The 22,849-nt window shown below is 38.3% G+C and overlaps 1 protein-coding gene across 2 annotated transcripts in view; it reads left to right on the top strand.

The window, feature by feature from the left end:
* Window positions 1-22,849, top strand: part of LOC112103417 (uncharacterized protein C1orf21) — a 197,646-nt gene that overhangs the window by 169,123 nt on the left and 5,674 nt on the right. The window contains exons 4-6 of one of the 2 annotated variants that reach the window (XM_024195152.1): window positions 8,047-8,123; window positions 12,767-12,827; window positions 14,920-14,985. In XM_024195152.1, coding sequence (XP_024050920.1) covers window positions 8,047-8,123; window positions 12,767-12,827; window positions 14,920-14,985 — 204 coding nt within the window. Of the gene's footprint in view, window positions 1-8,046; window positions 8,124-12,766; window positions 12,828-14,919; window positions 14,986-22,849 lie in introns of those variants that run through there. The other variant, XM_024195153.1, reaches the window with a different exon arrangement.

Raw genomic sequence — 22,849 nt, forward strand, 5'->3', positions numbered from 1 at the left:
GCAGGTCTGTCATAGAATGGCCAGACAGGTTAAAGTGTTCTCCCACTGGTTTTTGAGTGAAATGGTACATTTCTAATGTAATATCACCTGCAGATGGCTTTGGCTTACTAGAGGAGGTAAAAAAATTCTGGTCTGATGTTGTTGAAGTTTTTAAGTCTGAGGACTTGTCTACACTTACACTGCTGTAGCGGCACAGTTGCAGTGATTAGTGAAGACACTACGTACGCTGATGGGAGAGCTTCTCTGGTTAGTGTATGTACTCCACTCCCTGAGAGGTAGTAGCTGTGTTGATGGGAGAATCCCTCCCATCGACATAGTGCTGTCTACACAATGGTAGTATGGGGTTAGGTAGGTATAACTATGCCACTCAAGGGTGTGGATTTTCCACACCCCTGAGTGGTGTAGTTATACCAACATAAGTTTGTAGTGTAGACCTGGGCTAACTTTTAATGGTATTTCAGGTCAGTTTATTTAGGTTTTCTTAAGGCTGTGTCTACACTAGCACTTTTGTCAATATAACTTATGTCGCTCAGAGTTGTGAAAAAAACACCTTTTGGAGCAACATAAATTACACTGACAGAAGCATCGGTGTGGACAGTGCTATGCTGGTGGGAGATGCTCTCCCACCAACATAGTTACTGCTGCTCGTTGGAGGTAGGTTTAATTCTGTCGATGGTAGAGCGCTCTCCCATTGGCATAGTGGCTACACGAGCGATCTTACAGCGGCACAGCTGCATCGGTACAGCTGTGCCCCTGTAAGCTCGCTGTGTAGACATGGCCTAACAGTCATTTATTTTAAGTACTATCATGCATATAAAAGTGCAAATATTTGACCTTCAATAGTAATTACTGTTGTTGTTGTGCTGTTAAAAAGCTGCTGCATTTCAGTAGTGAATGAAGTGATCCCAGCATATAGTTTGTTTGAGAAGTGTTTTGGGATCCTACAAAATGATGAGTGGTATATAAATATCAATCATTAAAATATTTATAAATATTTAAATAGTTGTGAAAGACTTAATTGATATTAAGCTGTAAGGCATTCTGAAGCTACCTTTGAGATTTATGTTGAAATGAATGTATTTTGGCTCATGTGCTAAGGAGGCACAGTCATCTTAATAACTCAAACTTGTTTCAGAGAATTTGTTACCTGCTGTTGTTACAAATAACATCCAAGGCCTAAGATCATTATAACTAAAAGAGTTAAAAGTGGAAAAAATCCTCTTTTTCTCAGTCTGTTCGCTTAGTGTATTTTGACGACACTTTGAAGAATTAGCAAAACAGATTTTATACAGTTGTTCTCCAACAGGAAAAAAAAAGTCTTAAAGAATAGGAAAATGTGACTCTAGGTCCACAAAAATTTGCATTTGTTAGTATCTGAAACTGATTTTAACTAGTTTTTTTAACAAGCTGACTACACTTCTTGTGGACCATGTCCATTTAAAAAAATCATATACATACAATAATACGTAATTTACCTCGGAACTATTATCTGCAATCTGGTAACTAAATATTTTAGTACATGCTCTGCTTTGGAAACCATGTCCTTTTAAAAATCAATCCACCTTATCAATAATTTTAAGTTCTGTTAAAGATGGAATTTGTATCTAGTTACAGGATTGATATCATGCATGTGCTTAAGTTTTTGCAAGATCAGGATCTGCAGACATGCATGTCAAGCACCTTTACTCTCAGGAACAGTCCCATGTTAGTCAATGGGACAACTCACATTAGTAAGCACTATGCTGCTCATCGGTAAGTGTTAGCAGGATGGGTCCTTAGTTAATGTTTCTGAGTGTGAAGTTCAACTTTCTATTTATTTTTCTTATACATTTCCTTAAAAACATTATGAACCAAAGGAACTTTTACATAGCTTGGTATTGGCAGGGGAGGGGGAAAGGGGGAATAAGAATCTGCTTCTGACCTGAGTCTTTCTATGCCAAGGTTCTGCAGAGAGAGAATATTTAAAATTAAATTAATAAACCTCTTGGAAATTGGTTTGAATGGAAACACTGACAGACATTTAATTAATGTGGCACTAGTGGTTGCCGCAATGCTAATAGCATCTGGCAGTACAGTCATTGCCATCTGTTAATACCCAGAAATTCTGGTATAGCATATCCTTTTTGGTGGAGCTATCAATAATTAAGAAACCTATCAAATGAAATCATCTTAATTTGATGACTGCTTTACCTTGATTGTGATAAGGTGCAACATAATGGGGAGATATATCTTTGAAGTACAACACAAAATATCCATGGTTGTTATAAGACCTGACCTCCTTTTTGTTGTTGAATATCCAATACAAATATTCAGGCATCAAACTCTGCTTTTTAAAAAATATATATGTTGTAAGGGACGGTGTGGAAGTAGCTACAATGTTGTGAATTTGCCACATCCTTACAGAGTGTGTGATCTTGGGAGGGGGTGAGGGAAGCCAAGGCCCCTTTTAAAGTTTAGTTTAAATTTGTAAAAAGTGTGTTCATTTCTATTGCATTCAAATATGTCATATTAAATCCTTGTTAGTGGAAGAATATTTTAAACTTATGAATTATATAGCTGCCTCAGCAGGACATGGAGCACAACAACATGGTTTTTAAATTGTTCACCCACACATACACACATCCTACATACCATTTAAAGAAAAATAACTTTTCTGTTTGTACTGGTTTCCCAAAACACGTTTATGAAAGAATCTTTTGTAGACAATCACTAGAGAGCAAGGCATCACTAAAACAGGTTGCTTTTTTAATCCAAAGAAAAATGAAAAAGAGTGAACCATACATCTGTATATTTTTTAAGCATTTTATGGCTTGGGACAGCTATACATGTTCTGTTGTGTTCTCTATATATTTTTATATCATGCTCATCACTATGGTGTTTATGGCACGCTGGGGATGGGGAGAAGGTGGCGAGGAGGGGGGAGCTTGGGTGCCGGTGGGTGCAGAGAACCCACTAATTTTTCCCTGCGGGTGCTCCAGCTGTGGCACACCCACGGAGTGGGCGCCTATGCATTCCACAGTCTTCACCTCTGGAGAAGCTTCTGTCTCCTGCGCAGACAAGTTTTACTATTATTGTTGAGAGTTCCATTGTGCTAGAGGATCGCAGTCTTCATCCCAGAGCTTTAGAAGGGCTTTTGGTATCCTGGGGCCAGGTCACGGAGCATTTTGAAGATAGGGTCCGAGACCTTAAACTTAATTCAAAATTCCATGATAAGCCAGCGTAGAGAACAGAGGACAGGAGTGATATTCTCATGGTAGGCCATGTTGCTGAGGAGACGCGCTGCAGTGGTCTGTACTAGTTGGAGTTTCCTGAGTGCCCAGGTATATTGCATTGCTGTAATCCTGCCAAGATGGGAGATAGGCATGAATAACTGAGGATCGGTCTTCATCTCCCATGATGGGACGGAGTCTCCTATCCAATCAGAGATGGTAGAAGACATTACTTGCTGCTGCTGCGATGTGGAAGCTCTGCATCTGTGAAGAATCTAAGAGTACTCTTAAACTACGGACTGAATTGACCAATTGTGGATGAGAACCTTCAGTAAAAGGAGACTGCCCTGTGGCTGCAAACTCCTCAAAATATTTTTCTCCGCCCACCAGCATCATCTCTCTTTTGGTTAGGTTCAGCTTCAGCCGGCTGTTCTTCATCCATGAGTTGATCTCATCCAAGCACTGGGCCATATTGGTGGTAGTGGTGTGGTCATATGAGGTGAAGGATGGGCAGAGCTGTGTATCCTCTGCATATTGCTGGTACTTGAGTCCATGTCCTCTCACCATTTCAGCTAATGCTTGCATGTAGATATGAATAGGACTGGAAAGAGAATTGACTCTTGCAGAACCCCACAAGTGAGGGCTCTAGTGGAATGATGTGCAATTTCCCATCACTACTCTTTGGGTGAGTCTCTCTAGGAAGGACTCAAACCACCTCTCGCAGGTAAGGTTGTAGTATCTCATGATCAACAGTGTTGAACACTGCAGAGTGGTTCAGGAGGATTAGAATGGATGTTTATTCTCTACCTATTGGCAGGAGGAGATTATCCGTCAGTGCCACTGAAGCAGATTCAGTTCTGTGTCCTGGCCTAATCCAGATTGTGCTGGTTCTAGAATGTTGGCTTTAGTTAGCTGAGCTGGCCTTTTGCTATTTTCTCTGGGAGATTTCGCAGGAATGACAGGCTTGACATGCTTACATGCAGTTGAGTACTATTACATTCCTTTCTTCTACTGTTGCTATTTTTCATTTTGTGGTAATGCCCAAAGGCCCCGATGAGGATGGACCCATTGTGCTAGGCCCTGTACAAACATGTAAAAAAATATGCAGTCCCTACCCTAAAGAGTTTACAATTTGGGGTTCCAGTTCTTCAAAGCTTTAGGGCTTGCCTGTATGCAGAGTTGCACTGGTTTAACTTAAGGTTTGATTTTTAAACTGATTTGGTTAAACAATTGCAAGAGGCTGTGTGGAAACTCTTATTTTGGTTTAATCCAGACTCATTTTGATTTAGTTTATTTTGATTAGGCCTGATCCACACAGGAAAATTGTACCGGTTTAACTTAAATCATTTTTTAAACCAGTATAGCTGAACCAATAGAAACCCATTCTTATTTCATTTTAAAAGTAGCTTATTTCAGTTTAGTTTGTTGAGTGTGAACAGGTTGAAGTTAAACTGAAATAAGTAACACTTAAATAATAACAAGTTTGTATGTAGACAAGGCCTCACTCAATTGCTTTAATTCATGCTTGTGAGTAGTCCTGTTGATGTCAGATTAAATTAAAGCAAATACATATTTGTTATATATATGTATTGCATATTAAGTATTATCAGGATGGGTGCCTGAATTAACTCGGCACACAATAGGGATGTGTTTATGGGGGTGGAGAAGAGTAACATAAATAGCACTGCATAGTTACATAGGCTCACCAAATACATAGCTTGATAGTTCCAAATCATTTGTAAGTTTTTGTTGGTTGGTTTTATTTGATATAAGAATTCAGACAATTAATTATTACGGAATTAATTTGTCTTCCAAATTATGGGAAATATTTGATTTATTTTGTTTATGCTTTGGAGAACTATTTCTGGAAATCTATTTTTATAGAGCAAATATTTGTCCTGTGTTACAAAATATTGCTGGTAAATAATAGCTATAAACATAGTGATGAGCCAGCTTAAGACAGAACCTTACAAGAATGATTTCGGCGCAGTTTTTATTTGTTTTCTGGGGGGGGGGTGTTTATTTTTTTTAATTCCTTTTATTCTGCCCATTACTCCAGCTGAGCAACAGATGGAGAATGCAGGGGAGAAGAAACATACTCTGATTAGATAAAATAATTGAAATGTATTAATTATTGATGCCCATTTCGTAGGGTAATCGAAATTGTCACAAAAACACAGGACTGGAAGTCGAGATCTGGGAATCTGTTCCCAGCTCTACCATGAATTTTTCCAAAGTGACCTTGGTAATCTTTCTGCACCTGTTTTGTCATCTGTAGCATGGGTATAAAACTATGACCAGGGCAGTGGGGGCTACCTTAAATTAATTTTTTGTATGCTGCTTTCAGATCTATGAACAGAAGTCTATATAAAGGCAAATTATTTTTTTCTCTGGTCCTTTAATTGCTCTTGATTGACAAAAGTTTCTCCTCAGAAGCCAACCAAGGCCTTGTCAGTAGTGGGGATTGTCCTGATTCCAGCCACCCATGTAGCTAAACTACTTTTGGGGTTTGCACTAGACAAGGAAAGTTGTGATTTACACTGATGTAGTTTAGCTCTGCTTGAAACCAGAGTAAGGTGTACATCACAGCTCTCTTTTCTTTTACTTTGCACTGGTGATAGGAATTGGCAGAGACATGGTGTGTATCTTTGGGAGGAGTGCAAGAAGTGGTATGAAATGAGGTGTGGCATATGAGTGTTGAGAAAGTGGGGATCACAGAATTCAACTTCTATTTTCATTACTAGGTGGTGTGCACCTGTAGCCACTGAACTTGCATACTTTGGGCTGTATTCTAACTCCAGATATGTGATACACATCACTGTATGTCTCCAATATCCATTATCACATGCTGGCTAGCACAGCAGCAGATATTTTGGGATACAACAGCAAGACGTGCCATGTATATGAGACTGGAAGTTGATCTTGTACCTCTGTTTCTGATAAGTTACCAGCCTAGCATCTCTCTTTCCCTCTGATTAGCCTTGAGATCTACTCCTCTTTCACTTGACAATTTTATTGGCTTATCTTACATGCACAAAAAAAGTCATCGACAAATAACTGTTGAAGCAAGATTAAAAAATGCTATGAAAGAAAATGAATTCAGAAGGTGGGATGCACTCTTTATCCTGATGCTTCAGCATTGTTCCATTGAATAATGGTGAGATAATGACTGGTAAGATGTAAAGATACGAGTGAAGGCCCAAGTTTAGGCTTGTTTTTTCCTGAATTTTATTAACTCATTTTCAAATAAGATACCACTTAGTCTGCAGTCCTTTCAGAAAGGTTACAGTGATTTGCACCAGAAAAAGTGTCAAGCATGTATAGAAAGTTGATGCTTCCAGTCCTTATGGAATTATTCATTCAAGAATTAATTGTATAATGACCCACTTTTAAAATCAAGTAACTCGCCAGCCTATTATTAAAAATAATTTAAAGTGATTGATCCATTCAGGTTTTTTAAATGAGACTATAGAAGACAGACAAAATCTAAAAATTAATTTTTTGTATTTAACTTTTCAAAAATGGTCACAGCAGCCAAGTGCCAAGGAAATTAGATTGATTTATTTAGTTGATAGACTAACATTTGACTGTTCTACACCATCTGTACTGTCAGATTTCTCTAATGCAAATCACTTTAATAATATTTAAGTAAAAAATGACCATATTCTTTTCCAAATTTTGTCAAGGTAAGTGACACCTTGTATGCCAAGTTTTTTGATTCATAGCAAATTTTTGTACTGAAAACAAGGTGTTACCTTGAAATGCTGGCTCAAAGCCAAGCCAAGGATTTTCTCTTTTTTTGTCCTTTTTTTTTTTTTTTGGTTTAATTATTCTGTGTACAGGACACAATTGTGTACCTGCCCATAAGCATATTGCTTGATTTATTCTTTTGTCCCTTTCTATCTTATTTTATGTCCGAATAGGTAAAATCTCCATAACTGCTCCTTTATTAATTTTACAACCACATTTGATTTTTTGTTCTCCCTGTGTTGCTCGCTCTGGTCAGCTGCGCTACGACAAATGCATGCCTACAGTTTACTCCTAATATTGACTTGACTTTAATTTAAAGCTCTAACAGTTCTACGTAAAGAAGTTTCTCCAGTGATACTTCTTTCCATTACCATGCCCCCAAAATTTGCTGCTGCTGCTTTACTTATCCACCCACCCATCTTTTGAGCTACAAAAGAACTAAAGTATGCTTGTGCATGAGAAAGAGAGAGAACTTGGCAATTTAGTGTGTGAGTGTGATCTTAGCACTTTCAACAAGGTGCTGAATTGACAGCCTGGGAGACGGAAGTCTTTAACTCCAGCCCTGTTTTGAGAGAGCTAACTCTATAGGTAAGAGGTTAGTTCAGTCTCTGTGACCATTCAGTATTTTGCCTCACCACCTCATTAAAGCTGCCAATTAGTGCTACTTGGCAGGTAACCTGTCTACGAGTAACTAGACTCAGATTTGCACAGGCCACTAGACAGTCATCTGATAATAACAACTTTGATCACTACAAGCCTGTGTTAGATTTGAACCAGTGACCTGGAGACCCACGGTTCTGTATCCTATTACAAATCCTCTGAGCCATCAGGTCCACGTTTGTCATTTTTAACAAGAGTATCTGTAGGCCGCTAGCTGTACTATTACAGAACTGTTCTAGATTTCCTTAAAAGATTTTTTTATTTGGTTTCCTCATGCTTAATGCTTTATGTTTATAAATACCTGGATTTTTACAAATCCATTTGCAGAGACTGGTTTCTCTGTACTAGAGAGTAACATTCTGAGGACAAATATACAGAAAGTATGTTTAATAAATGCTGATTATATATGTGTTTTTGTGTGTTTCAGGAAAAAAGTGCCAGTTCAAATGTAAGACTTAAATCTAACAAAGAGGTCCCAGGATTAGTACATCAACCCAGAGCAAAGTAAGTTACACTCCATAATTTTAATAGAAATGAATGCTTATTGAATTAAAACAATACCCCAAAAATACCCAAACTTTGCCCAAGTAAAGGCTGCATTGGTAGCTCCCTAACAACCGAAGGGTCACACCTAGCTTAAATAAAACAGAGAAGAATGCAGCCATCCTCACATTTTTGTTGCAGATGGATGGCCTATTGAGAACTGTTCAGATCAAGCTGAAGCATTGCATGCCAGGATATTTAGTGTCTGAGCATGGCTGTATTCATGATGGAAGTACCCTTGAGACATGCTGTACAATTCCATAGGTATTAGGTGGGTCAGAGGCTGAACTTCAGCCATCCTTGCAATACCTTGTTCTTGGCTTGATTTTCAAAGATGCAAAACTTTTTTGTTGTTGTTGAATAGATTTACCCTGCCACACCTTCCCAGGGTACCTCACTACATTATAGTTCTCATATGATACATTTGTTTATACACATAAATAAATACACATTCACCCGCACCCTAACCAGATGTTATTTACAAAGATTCTGTCCAATGTTTAGGCTTACTTTGGTAGATAAACAGCATAACAAATTTGGGAATTAGACTAAACTACTTCCATTTAAGATGATGATGGTGTTTGTTATGTGCTGACAGTGTGCTATGTGGCAGTCAGTTTATGCAACCCTTAGATTAAAGTTCTCTTGCTATTTCCTTTTGAAATCAGTCAGTATTAAACATAGCACTGCCTTGCCATATTTACCTCTTGTGACAGTATTAGTTGCCAGTATTAATTACTTGTTTCATATCTCAATCACCATTACATTTTAGTCACCAACTGAATTGAAAATAAGAGATTTCATGATAGCATAGATTTGGTACTTAACAGTGAAATGATAAAGCAGTGTTGTTGCATCCTAAGCAATAAAGGAGACACTGTTCTTTACTAGAGATAAGAGCCCTAAAGGCACAGTATAAACTTAAACTTGCTGCATTCAAAGTACATTGTGCAAATTGTCACACCATATAACTTTCAAGAGAGTCCTTGAAATACAGTGCAGCTTTTTTTTTTTTTTTTTTTTAGTCTAGAAAACAGATATAAATGGAAAGAAATTCATTTGGGTGAGAGGGACAATTTGTACCCTTCAACAAGGCAGTAAGTACTGCAGTATTTTACTTCACTCAAAGCATGTTTAGGGATGTAAAGACACGCTTGGGTACAGGAGCACAATGTAGCTCTTCCTCTCTGGCTGCCACTGCTAGCTGGGTGACTATCAGATTGGGTTAAAGGGAAAAAATTACTTTAGTCAGCCATCTGTTCAGCTGCATCTGAGGCAGGAAGAGATTAACGATTTATTTTCTATGTAATTTGGTTGATCCTTTTTTGTTTTCAAGCAGGAGTTTAAAAAGTTCCTACAGAAACCAGATTTAACAAAAGAAATGCACCTTGATAACATAATAGACAAGTTCTGTTGTCTTTCTACAAAAATAAATATACTGTTATCTCTTATAACATTAGGCTGTTCTGTAAAACCTGCAATATTTATCCAACATGACCTGATCCTGCCAACACTTACCCACTGACTGGCTTTACTTACAGAAGTATTTCCACTGAATTCATGTATACATTTACACAAACATCTTTGCAGGTCTGGGTACCAACTTCCTAGCTAATCACTTGTTAAATATCAGTTTTTTGTTTTTGTTTTTTTTTAATTTAGAGATTTAGAAGCAGAAATTAAACCTTAAAATACCCAACTTTGGATTACAATTGGGTGTTGGTGTATTGGATGGAGAGGGCTGTTACACTTGAATATTCAAAAATAGTTTTGTAAAATGTTGTTTGTTTAAAAAAAAAAAAAAAGCCCAACTTGGATCAAATGTTATAAATTGAAGCATAAATTGAGGATTTTTAAAAATTATTTGTTGAATTAAGTGTACAAGTACAATCATGGAGATTACTGCTACACCTAGCAGAACTTGGATTTTACAAATCAAAGCCCAGATCTTGCAAAGACTTACTCAGACAATTATCTTCTACATATGTGATTAATCCCATTAAGTAATTGGAACTACTCACGTGCATAAATCTCAGGATGGGGACTTTAGGAAGTATAATGAAAGAAATAATCTATTTTGTACTATTGTATCTAGCCATGGAATCCAAATTTTTGTAAAACATTATTTCCCTGTATCAACTCATTCTTAACTGGTGGCACACTATGAAACTTATAAAATGCATACACATCAAGATAGTTTCAGATTTCTCGTGATGTCTAACACATAAAATATCACAAGAAAAAAGATTATTCAGACATTTCTGTTTGTCAAAAGCATTTTCTTGAAGAGGAATAGCCCAGAGTACCATCTTAGATCCTTGGGTAGTTTTCATTCTCTTCCAGTAGTTCATTCACTCTTTGCTTTATGTATTCCCAGTATTATTGTAATTTTACACAATTCCAGAGAGTATCTATTAAGTCAGCATTTTCTGTATTGCATCTCCAACATGATGGCAATTTTACTGCCAAGTTATGCACTTCTGAAGATAACGGTTTATTACAGTGACCGTTTATACAGACTTTTAATGATAGAAGTATTCTAATAAACTATTTTGAATGATCTTTTTACCCACATAGCAGTAGATAATTTTTTTCCTGTAATTAAATAGTCTTCCTGAAAATTACATCTTTGGTAGGCCCTGAAAGTCTCTTATTATTGTGTTGGAAGCTGGCACTTTGAGAGCTGTGGAGGCAGACATGAATTTCAAATGCTCTTTCCTCCTAAGAAAATGTAGTATGATAACTAGGCTGTCGTGGTTGTTTGCTCATTCTGGTTGTCTCTGTCATACTTTGCATGTCAATTGGGTTATCTGCTGGAGCTAAATTGCTACGTTATCTTATAAATGATGTATCAGAGTTATGTTTCTGTCCACACCAACACAGTGTGTGTGCTGTATCTCAGATAGAGAAATTAGTTTGTGACCTATATATGCCCTTACTGAAAACTGGTTGGCAATGTAGTAAGCCTAATAGTTATAGAAAGCAGATTTTGAACAAACTGTTTTCTTTGGTTCTAAAACTTCGATATTATTCACTTTTTTTAATCCACTCTTTAAAATTCTTTCTTGCTTAATAAATTGACCTAGATGGTAATTTAACTTCCAGCTTCCCTCTAAGAACTTCTCTTTCAAACCTATTTTTCATTCAAGGTCCCAACATGAGCAGAGCGCTGTATATCCTCATCCTGATAGCAGATACAGCATACATGCATGGCTTTGTTAGACCATGTCATTGGGCATTTGAGTGGGTTATTAACTTGTTACAGCTCAAAGTATCATACTGAAAAAGTCAAACCTCGGGACAATTTGGGAGTTGAATTTAACAAGCTGGATCAACTTTTCATATTAGTTAAATAGTGGCATTATCAAACTGCAGTTTCTCTTTAACTGTCTGACAGCATTGTTAAGATCTGCACCCCTCTTCTATTTCTCACTCTTCCTTTATGCTTTGATCAGTGCCTGGCATTCCTGCCCTATCCTAATGTGCCAGACACCACACCAGACCCTCTTTTCATTCAAATCCCACCTGAAAACTCACTTTCCTGTGAGCTCCACAAATAGGCTTATCCACATCACTAAAAATGCTCTCATTGCCCAATACTTTATTGTTGTTTTTTTAAAAAGACCCCTCTAAGCACCATCCTCTGAATGTCCCTGTCCTTTTTTTGTGTCTGACCTTTCTGTATTTTCAGATTGTAAGCTCCCCTGGGGGCAAGGCCTGTCTGTTGTCTTTTGTGTCTTGTTCCATACAAGCATGCTGTCAGCGCTTTACAGATAACTAATAATAGTATTTTCCAATGCTGCACACTAATGCAAAACACAGTTTCACTAAAACGTGAGCCTCCTGGTGCTGCGGAGTTAATGGAAGTAAATGATCTGAGTGTCTGAGAGCAGTGAAACTCCCATCTGGGGATAAAAAAAGAGAGTTGTGCAACAGATTCCCGACTATTTAACATGGAGCTTGACTGTGGTAAGACCGTGCTCTACAAAAGGACCTTTCAGGGTAAGGTTATAAAATGGGCTTTAGTTTCACATTGTAGGCCTCTGATTGGTGTGATGGTGCACTCTACAATCTTAGAAATCTTCAGTTTCAACACAGAGGGGTCTGTCAGTACTTGGCTAGTTCAGCCTCCGCCTCTGGAGTATGTAGCTGAATATTAAGTTCCTGCAGTCTGTCTGACAAAAAGAAAAGATGCTGAAGGAGTTCAGTTTCCTCTTGATATGCACACAATTCCTAATAGCATTAATGGGAGTAACATGCATACATTCAGCCAAATCCTCCAGTCCTTATATGGGCAAAACTTTCTATCAGTTAATGGGAGTTTCAGCCTGTCTAAAGAACTCTCACTGATTCAGTACCTTGCACTACTGGGCCCTCAGACCGCTTCTGACAGAATTCTATACAGCTTCGGAGTGGGGAGCTTTCCAGTGTTACGTATGCCATTTGATGTTACTGTCATTGTTGGCATAAGCACAAAGTACATCTCTTTCCAAGTGGTAATCCAGAGTCTGAGATTGGATCTCTAAATGATTTTGGAATACTGTATTAATTTGAAAATAGATAAATCTGTGCCTACATAGACACTCTTCCCTCATGTCTTTCAGCATGCACATCTCTGAAAGCCAACAGGAATTCTTCAGAATGCTAGATGAGAAAATTGAAAAGGTAAGAATCAAATAAATAAATGTTTTTGTGTGATAACTACAGAGAGTACAGTAGATGACTGACATACAGGTATCCTAGCCACATGAAAGGAGGAAATCAGCCACAGTATATTTAATATTCCATGCTTTACCAGTCCTAGACGATACATCAGTTTCGACTTAAGGCAGCCACTTGTTGGCATAAACCATTATGGGAGTTAGTTGTCTCAATGACGCTTTTGTGTGCAGGAGAGATGAGAAAAGGGTAGGGCAAGAGGTTACAGAGTGAGAACAGTGTGGGAAGGAAACCTAATTTTGGAAAAGTATCCAAACCCATCATGAATGGCAAATTAAAGTTAGCCCAAGCATTAAGGGAGAGCGTGGATCAATTAATAAACAGAATAGCAAAGTAGGTTTTTATACCTCCTATGATTTTTATACCCTCTACTATTGAAGTTTTGTTTCATCTTTTTGGGGGGGAGGGGGAATTTGAAATTTAATCCTATTGTCAGAATTATCAACCATCATTTAAAGATCTTTCTTGAAATAATGCTCATGGTCTCATTTTATTTATTGGCAAGCCTTTTCAAATTAACCAGCCTTGCAAAAAGCCATGAATACAGACTGCAGGTATAAGCATCTCTGCAACAGACCTTCACTGAATAGAGATGATAACACTAGAGATTTTTCAGAACAGTGTAGGAGATTTAGGCACATTAATCCTCCTAGCCTGTTTTGCAAATCTCAAAGAATATTTTTATAGCAACTTTCATTTGAGAATCTCAGAGCACTTTACACACCTTTATTAACGAAACCTCACCGCATCCCTGTAATGTATTATTACCAGTGGGAAACTGAGGCATTAGAAGCTAAACGACTTATTCGGGACACCTAGCAGGTCAGTGACAAGTTCAGGAGCCAGGACCCAGAAGTCCTCTTTCCCTTTCCCCTACTATAATCACTAGCTGATACTCTCTCATGAATGCGCATTTTAGGCTTAATTTGGGATGAGGTGCATCATATAATATAATCTTTCTATTTTCAGAAGCCAAATGAAACAGAATTAAATATACTTAAAAATTGTGGTGATATGTTAGAGGATGGGAGGGTATTGAATACAGCTCTACAGACACCAGTTTTTGCTCTGCAACTTTTCATGTATGGAAAACAGATTCTGTGAGTTTTTACAAGAACTGGCATATTGGTTGATTGTGAGCTTCTGCCATTTCTGCCAGTGATCACAGTACTTTTGAAAACTGGCAACATGCCTCACTAAGCAAATCACATATTTGTCTCAGGCAACTAAAGTGTTCTTTATTCCCTGAAAAATCACATTTTATTTTGGTGAAAGGGAAAATTTAGAGGAGCTGCAAGTATTTCACTCTATGTGACACCAACAAATAGACATTACTATGTATTAAAGAGCCTTTTTTAAATACTTAGAGCTGAATTGTTAATTTGGAAAGGGAAAAAAATGTTTGGCCTTGAGAGAAGCAACATTAGGTATTTCAGCTGAGTAGAATTCACTCTGTGCTCCCTTTACACCAAATGATTCCACAGTGACAATTTTACATCTTTTTTTTAATTTAGTTGGAGGATTATTTCCTTAAATGCAATAGTCCAGCCTGAAGTCTGTCTCTTTAATCTTCTGGTTTGGGAGGATGACAGGTAAAGTGTTACACCAGAAAAGGTGCAATGTTTGTGACTGGACTATTTGGCAGAAGAGTTCTCCGAACAAAGAAGTGTTTATAGGTTCATTATAAGAGCTTTCCCATCTCAGTACTCTACTGTTTCCTGAATATTTAATCAAACAAGGATCGTGGTTTTATTTTAATCTGTGACATACCCCATCAAGGATTGAAAAATAAACTGTCCTGTTCATCCACATTGCAGTTGCTTCTAGCCCTGATAAGCATGTTCACCTAATAAATATTTAAACACTTATTGCTTGTAGTTTATCATCCTTCATAATATTAAAATTTGTCAGTTAAACAGTAGATACTGTAGTAAAGGACATTTTAAAAGGTGTATCTTCCCTAAAGAGTGAACTCATTCCAGTGAGTTTGTCTGTGGTGTGGGTTCATGTTGTCCTTCATTTTCTGGATTTGTTTCAGGAGAACAATAGACACAATTCACCAGACAAAGAACTAAGAAGGGTGTTGACTCCTTGTTCTCACTGATGGGCAGAATCACTTTCTCATACGTTTATGGCTGTCTCCAGTGCTCCTGGTAGTAATTTATTATCCCAAGGGCCAGGAAATCATTTATAGGAACAAAAGTTACAATTGTATCTGGTAAAACTGAATAAAGAAGATTCTCTCTTGCTTTTCAAACCAGTGACAACTCAAGAAGACTGGCAGGGATTACTGTATAGCGGAACCCTATATTTGTGTTGTTTGAGGAGTTCATTTGTCTGAGGAAATGCTATCTCAATTTTTACTCTTCTTTAAAAGATTTTTTTTAAAAGTAAATATTTGTCAGAAATGTAGTTTTCTGAGTATCTGCCAACAAAGCAAAATGGATGGGAAAATAAGATATTATTTGATTTTTTTATATAACACTTTCAGTCCATTTTAAAGGAAAATACAGGACAATAATAAAACATGCAATTAAAAGGAACTGAAAAAAATGTTATAAATCTGATTTGAAAAATACTGAGTGAATTACTTGACTTTGTTTGAAGTGGACCAGCATGCCACCAAATTGAGATGGGAGGATGCACTGGAATTAGGACTCAGACCAGACCCAGACAACACCAGAAAAAGATTATGTCCATGTCACAGGTCCTGATGTGTCCAAGGCTTTATTGTCTGACTATACCGAAAGAAGGCCAGGAAAATTTGACATGGGTTTAATCAGGCTGCAACTTTATTATTAGATGTCTGGGACTACCCTGCAGATAAAAGTGTACAGTGGAGGTAACCCCATGTTTATTCCATAATTATCTGGGGGGCTTTTACCAGCTCCCCCTCTTTTTCCAGCCAGGTCCCTCCAGCAAATCCATTGCTGGGACCTTGCCATCAAGGCCCCCCACCCCGCCCCCCGGTAGGAGGGTTATGGTGGGCTATAATAATGGGGGTTGGCTCCCTGCTGTACCAATCATAGGAGTCCCCAACCGCCGCCCCCCCCCTGCCCCTTCACTCCTTTACTGAACACCTCTTTTTAAGTCCTTTTCCAAGCCATTTATCTGGTCACTGTATACCTTTCCTAGCCTGCTCCTTGCAAAAGAGAGGGTTAAGGCACAGGGCTGCCTCTTTTAAACCTCTCATTCCCATGGGATGAGTCAGCAACCACACTAACTCTTTTCCAGTAGTTGTCATCCCCCAAGCCATAAAGCACACAGTTCCCTTCATTTGGCCAGCCAGCCAAATCTCTCCCCCCCGCTTAAAGGTGCAGGGTGGTCAGTCTGGTTACAAAATGCAGTGAAGGTTCCGTCTCCACTACAAAACAAAACTGTGTTGTAACTGAGTCATGATGTAACTGCATCCACAGACAAACTTGTATTTGTAGTGGAGATAGGGATGGAGACTAGCATTATCTAAGACTGGTATATCGAAGCTATAAAGTGAATAATTTTAAATAAGATAATATCTCTGAACTTAAATTTAAATCCCTAAGGCCGTTGATCAGCTAATGCAGTTGAGTAAATAACCCAGACATTATAATGTGAACACTATGAAGAATGGAAAAAGTTAAACTGATTGGGGAAAGAAAAAAAGATGACAACTGAATGGGTAGGAAGACTGGTTAAAATAGTAATGCTGCAATCCAAACATGAAATTACAAGAGCAAGAACTGATGTTTTAGCAGCTGAAATTATTGTCAAATAAATGACAGTGATATAACTTAGAGAACTAGTATAAGATAGAATGAGGGAAGTCCGTGTCAAAAAAACCAATACCCAAGATCCTGGGGGAACACTAGGACAGTAGAGCTATATTTGTTACTGGGACAGTAGGGCTGAATTAACTTCCATAAAATGTGACCCAAGGGTAGAACACAGAATGTCATTCCCAGCTAAGAAAGTTTCTGTCAGAACTTAGTGTAAAAAAACCAAAAACCATTGTGAGGCATTCAGATGGAGACATCTGTTATTTTTCTTTGAGTATCTGTCCTTGGTAGAAAAGACTGAAAAGGAATCATAGAAATGGATATCAGCATAATTATGATGATGGAAACCATATGACTCAGAACACCAGAGGAGTAAGTAAATATAAAATGAAGAAAGCTAAGGACCCAGTACTGAATTCTGAGTTATATCAACACATTTAGAGCATAACATCAAAAGTCTGAGCCATTTGTTGTGGCTGCATCCTGGATCTCACTAGGTTCAATGGAAGTTTTTCCAGTAACTTCAGTGGCATCAGAATTTGGTTCTTGATTCAGAAAAAAATGAAAGGTATACAATGGGAATCAAATAAGCATTAAGCAATGTGGAAACTTCAGGATGATCAGCACTGAAGTAGTGTTGAATGATCCATAGTATTGGAAACAGTTTACCTGTCAAAAGATCATTAAGCAATTCTAGTGGTGCTTTTTTAGTAGAGCAGCAGCTTATACCCAGAATGAAAAAGATCCCTCAGCTCATGCAGTAGAAATTAATTTTAAATATTTAGTAAATAGAGTTCTGGGGATTCCATGACAATGGTTTCCCCTGCTGTTAGCATAGAAGTCTAGAGAAAGCAATAGTGCCATGGGACTTGCTTAGCCCTGTGGTACTGCTGGTTGGACCACCATAGAGCAGGTACACAAGATAGTGGCTTCAATTCCTGCTTGATGCAAATATTAGATTTATAAAGTAGCTAGTGAGGAAGAACAGTAAGAGAAATAGGGAGTCTGAGGGTGTCTCCCTCCCTGCAGCAAAGCAAGGCCTGAGAGGAGGTTGGGTCAGAAATACTCCTACTGGTTGCTAGTATCTACAGTCCCAGTCTCATGAAATTTTCATGCTGGCATGGAACTACTGTGAACATAGTCACAGGCTTTAAAATATGACACACACATACAAGGAGTTCAAAAATAAAGGGAAGAAGTGAGAGAGAATGAGAGGCAGATAGTTAACAATAGCTTAATCCAGTGACAGTACTTGTTAAAAGTGCTCACCAAAGCATGCCTGAAATCACATAAAAACTTCCCAGTGGAGAGTGAAGAATTTATAATAGCATCAATTAAGCCTGAGGAAAGAGCCCCTGGAGTAAATTAGAGAGAAATGGGTCAGAGGGACAAGTAATTAGCTTAACCTTAGAAATCAAGGCACAAATATTATCTTCAGAAACTCTAGATAGGGAAAGCAACAAAAGAGAAAAGAATAAAACGAAGAAGAGCAATTTTCAGAGTCATCATAGATAGATGATGGTTTCTGAAGCTGATTAATTTTGCCAGAGAGAGAATGCAACAGAATCAACCAGAGCAATTTGTAACATATGCCTGAAGAGGAATTGGGGGGGAGGGGAATTTAAATAATCTCAAAATTGTCTCAGAAATGGGCATTGACTGCACATTGTGTTATTGTTGAGGATGTTAAATGGCCATTTTTTAAATGGCACCCACTGTAAAACCTCCAAGGAAAATAGATGTATTCTTGTAGGAGGTAGAGACTCCCTGTACAAACACACAATTTTGGTGCAGAATACAAAGATCAGCATCTTCAAGTGTTGCTCAGAATAATGAAGCAGGTACCTCAGCTCATGCTGTTCTGAGATTAATCAGGGTTGTAAAAATGCACATGATGGAGCAATGCAAGGAGCAAAATTATATCTGAATTAACAAAGAATTGCTATGAAGCACAACATGATAATCAAGATCACTCAGAGCTGGTGATGAAGAAGAAAAGAATTTTTATGTCCTGCTTAAAAAATATTCCAATCTGTGCTCCCCCATAATCCAGCAAATAACTGAACAGGAAAGAGAAACCCAAAATTTACTTGGGCCCTGTTCCTACAAAGGTTTTATGGCACATGTTTACCCTTTAGCTCCAATAGGACTAGTCAGAGTACAAAGTTAACCATGTGATGCAAGTCTTTGCAGGCTCAGGGCTTTAGATTGCAAATTTTTGGGGGCAGGGACTATCTTTTCATTATGGATGTGCATATGCTTCTAGTACAATGGGGCCCTGATCCCTATCTGCGGTTCATAGGTGCTACCACAGTGCAATTATTATATAATGATGATGATGATTTTAAGAAAAGGATCTGAAGTGGGAAGTGGAATATATGCAAACTTGCCCTAATTAAAGTGTTTGGTGGGAAAAGAAAAATCCTGACAAATGGCCACCAAGCATTACTATTTTAACCAGATTCTGAAAAATGATTGTTTTACCTTAGCATCAAAAGTATGAAGCATAATATTAAAATGAGAAACCAAATTATCTTCATTATAGTCAATATTTTATTTATAAATTATTATTGTTTCTATCTCAATCTGTAGGCACATTTAACATACTCCTAGAGCAAAAACATCAATGCTATGAGATATAATTACATACCTAACAATTAATGTCTGGTCTGTGCTGGGTTTTTTTTTCATCAATTGTAGTTTCATCAATATAAAACCCTAGTGCAGACTAGGGCAAATCACTTCTTATACCAGTGTGAGATACCTACACTACATATTTGTTATGTCAGTGTAGCTACTCTTGTTCAGAAAACTTAGAGTGTAAACAATTTCTAGAGCTGACTTTTTCATTGAGGACCTAACATTTTAGAGAGAAGCAGTAGAGGATTTTAAAGTTCCACAATATTTTTAAAGCCTTTGTTCCCTCATTTTGGTATATAACTGATTAAATGATGACACATTTTCTGTTGCCACTTGACTTCGGCAAACCCTGACTCCAAAAGGAGTTAACATCCTGTTTTTGAATCTCTTAATATCTTCTGAACACACACATTTATTTATGCATGTGAATCTTTTGTTCCCTTTCCACTTAAACAAGTATTTTATAAGTATACTTATAAAACTGCTAGCAGAGCACCTCACCCTCCCTGATTGAACTAACCTCGTTATCTTCATACTGATTTATACCTGCCTCTGGAAATTTCCATTACTTGCGTCTGATGAAGTGGGCATTCACCCACGAAAGCTTATGCTCCAATACTTCTGTTAGCCTTAAAGGTGCCACAGGACCCTCTGTTGCTTTTTACAGATTCAGACTAACACGGCTACCCCTCTGTTATTTTATAAGTGACTTTGTTGCTCTTGAGAAATGCCAGATTGACAGCCCTAGACATTGAAGAACTCTCTCCACAAAACACACTTACAAGGCAAACTTCTGCACAGTTCTACAGCAATGTGCTTCACCCCAATCTGCAGGGATCACCTCTGGAATTCGAGAGAAGCTAGGTCTCAATAAGAATTCAATCTTTGTCTTTTCTGCTGAAGACTGCTCACAACGGAACTGTTCACAATAGTGTTTTTTTATGTTTATACCTGTGCATTGGGAATTGGATTTAAGACCATCAACTTCCATTGCCATAGGCCACCAAACAGTCATCCTATGGTAATGACTCAGCAGATCTCATTAGTAAAACTGTGGGCATGAGACCCTATCGGCAACACAAAGCAGCATCTTGTACGGTGTGTAAAGCGTGCGATTAGAAATAAGTAATTTGCTAACTGAAACATATGTGAGTGCAGGAGTTTTAGAGTAAAACTCATTAGTAAAGTGGATTGTTCTTAATGCATCCTTTGATTTACCTGACAGAATAAGAAATGAAAAAATTAACTCAGTGTACAGTTATTTTGTGCCTCTTCTTAGCATTTTCTTCCCACCCCTTCTGTGAACACTGTAAACAAAAACAGATTGATGAAAAGAGTTCCCACCGTAAGAACCACTTTAATGTTTCCCAGCTTTGGGATCTATTCTGAAAGAGGCCACTGTGTAGCGCCAGCCCTTTTAGCGATAGAAGAAGAAAGGACTGTTTGGTGCAATTCATTTTACCCCATCAGGCCAGCAGTCCTCTTCCTCCTTCCCCTTTATTTTCTTTGGGTTCCAGCTAAAGGATTCTGGTGCCAAACTTTGGAGTGATAGTGGAAGCAGTGTCTCCTTAGATACCTTTTTTTTTTTTCTCTGTCAGCTGCACAAAAAGCCATTTAACTGGGAAGGCTTCAGTATTCCTGCCATGAGAGTTTATTTATCAGTCTGTCATCTAGAAAAACAGAATGAAGTTTTATTGTGTATAAAGGATACACTGCCCTACAGACAAAATGCTTCTGAAATAAATGTAGTCAAACTTTACTAATTCTGGGTCACTGAGAACGAAAATGATGCTTAAAATTGTTGATTGGCTCTAGTTTTCAAGATATGCTATTGGGTCAGACTTGGGAATGGCGGAGGATAAGTGAGTTATAAAGGGACGGGATCTCAATTTAAACCAGAAATGACTAAAATACATCTTTGACTGGATCTATGAATAAATCTATGACTGGGTTTGGACAGTACTTGCTTTTTAGGCAAAACAACTAATGATGCAATCTGAAGCTGGTATTGCGTCATACATGATATGAATTGCATCATGTTATTCCTAGAAGTCATGGATGATGCAATCATAACGAAGCTTACATCACTCTGCTGAACAAATTGCCCTGTATCAGCTCTAGAAATCATACAGTGTCGTGCTCTCTTATTTGTCAGTGTTTGATTTTGCAAATGGACATATTTCTGTTTAGCCAAAGTGAGCAGAGATGCCTCGTACTTGTGTGAACAGTGCAGATAACTTCTGCTATGTTTGTGGTGAAGTGACTTTTGCATCACAAAAGCGCAGTATAACCACTATGGTTAAGAAAGCCTATTACCTTTATTTTGGCTGCAAAATTGGAGATCAGGACAAGAGGTGGGCCCCACATATATGCTGCAACACTTGTGCAACAAATCTTCGCCAGTGGTTGAACAGGAAAAGGAAATCTATGCCTTTTGCAGTGTCAATGATTTGGAGAGAGCCAACAGATCATACCAGCAATTGTTACTTCTGCATGGTGCCTCCAGTTGGGAAAGGTGTGTCAAAGAAGAAAAAGTGGACTGTGCATTATCCAAACATTCCATCAGCTATACGCCCAGTACCCCACGGAGAAGGACTGCCGGTTCCTGATGCACCAGAATCATTCTCACTTGAGTCAGATGAGGAAGAGGATGAAACTTCTGGTCCTGAACCATCAATGTCACAGGACCCACATTTTCTCCCATCCTCCTCCTCTGAACCACACCACATAACACAAGGTGAACTGAATGACCTTGTCAGGGATTTGGAACTACCCAAGAGTAAGGCAGAGCTGTTGGGCTCCAGACTACAGCAGTGGAATCTCCTGGCAGGTGATGTTAGGGTTTCCATGTTCCGTGACCGTCAAAAGGATCTTGTCCCATTCTTCTTCATGGAAGGTGATCTTGTAGCCTGCAACAACATCGATGGTGTGATGGCAGCCCTCAACATCGTTCACGATCCAGATGAGTGGAGACTGTTCATTGATTCATCGAAGATGAGTCTTAAAGCTGTTTTACTGCATAATGGCAATGTTTTGCCATCAATTCCAGTTGGTCATGCAGTCCATATGAAGGAAACCTATGACAACATGAAACAACTTTTGAGGTGCATAAACTATGACCAACATCCGTGGCAGCTTTGTGGCGATTTGAAGGTTGTTGCTCTCTTGCTTGGTCTGCAGACTGGATACACAAAGTACTGCTGTTTTCTCTGCGAATGGGATAGTCGTGCAAGAGATTCCCACTACATCAAGAAAGATTGGCCACTCCGACAGTCATTGGAGCCTGGGAGGAAAAGTGTTCAGCATCCACCACTTGTTGAATCAAGGAAGATTTTGTTATCACCCTTACACATCAAGCTGGGTCTGATGAAGAACTTTGTCAAGGCCATTGACAAAACACAAGCAGCTTTCAAGTACCTCTGTGGAAAATTTCCAAGGTTAAGTGAAGCTAAGCTAAAGGAAGGTGTCTTTGTTGGTCCTCAGATTCGTGAACTTCTTCGAGATGATGCATTTGACCATGCACTGCGTGGCAAGGAAAAGATGGCATGGAAAGCTTTCCAGTTAGTGGCAATA

This window comes from Terrapene carolina, unplaced genomic scaffold, assembly GCF_002925995.2.
Source record: "Terrapene carolina triunguis isolate 2854851 unplaced genomic scaffold, T_m_triunguis-2.0 Scaffold210, whole genome shotgun sequence".
In the NCBI taxonomy this organism is placed as follows: Eukaryota; Metazoa; Chordata; order Testudines; family Emydidae; genus Terrapene; species Terrapene triunguis.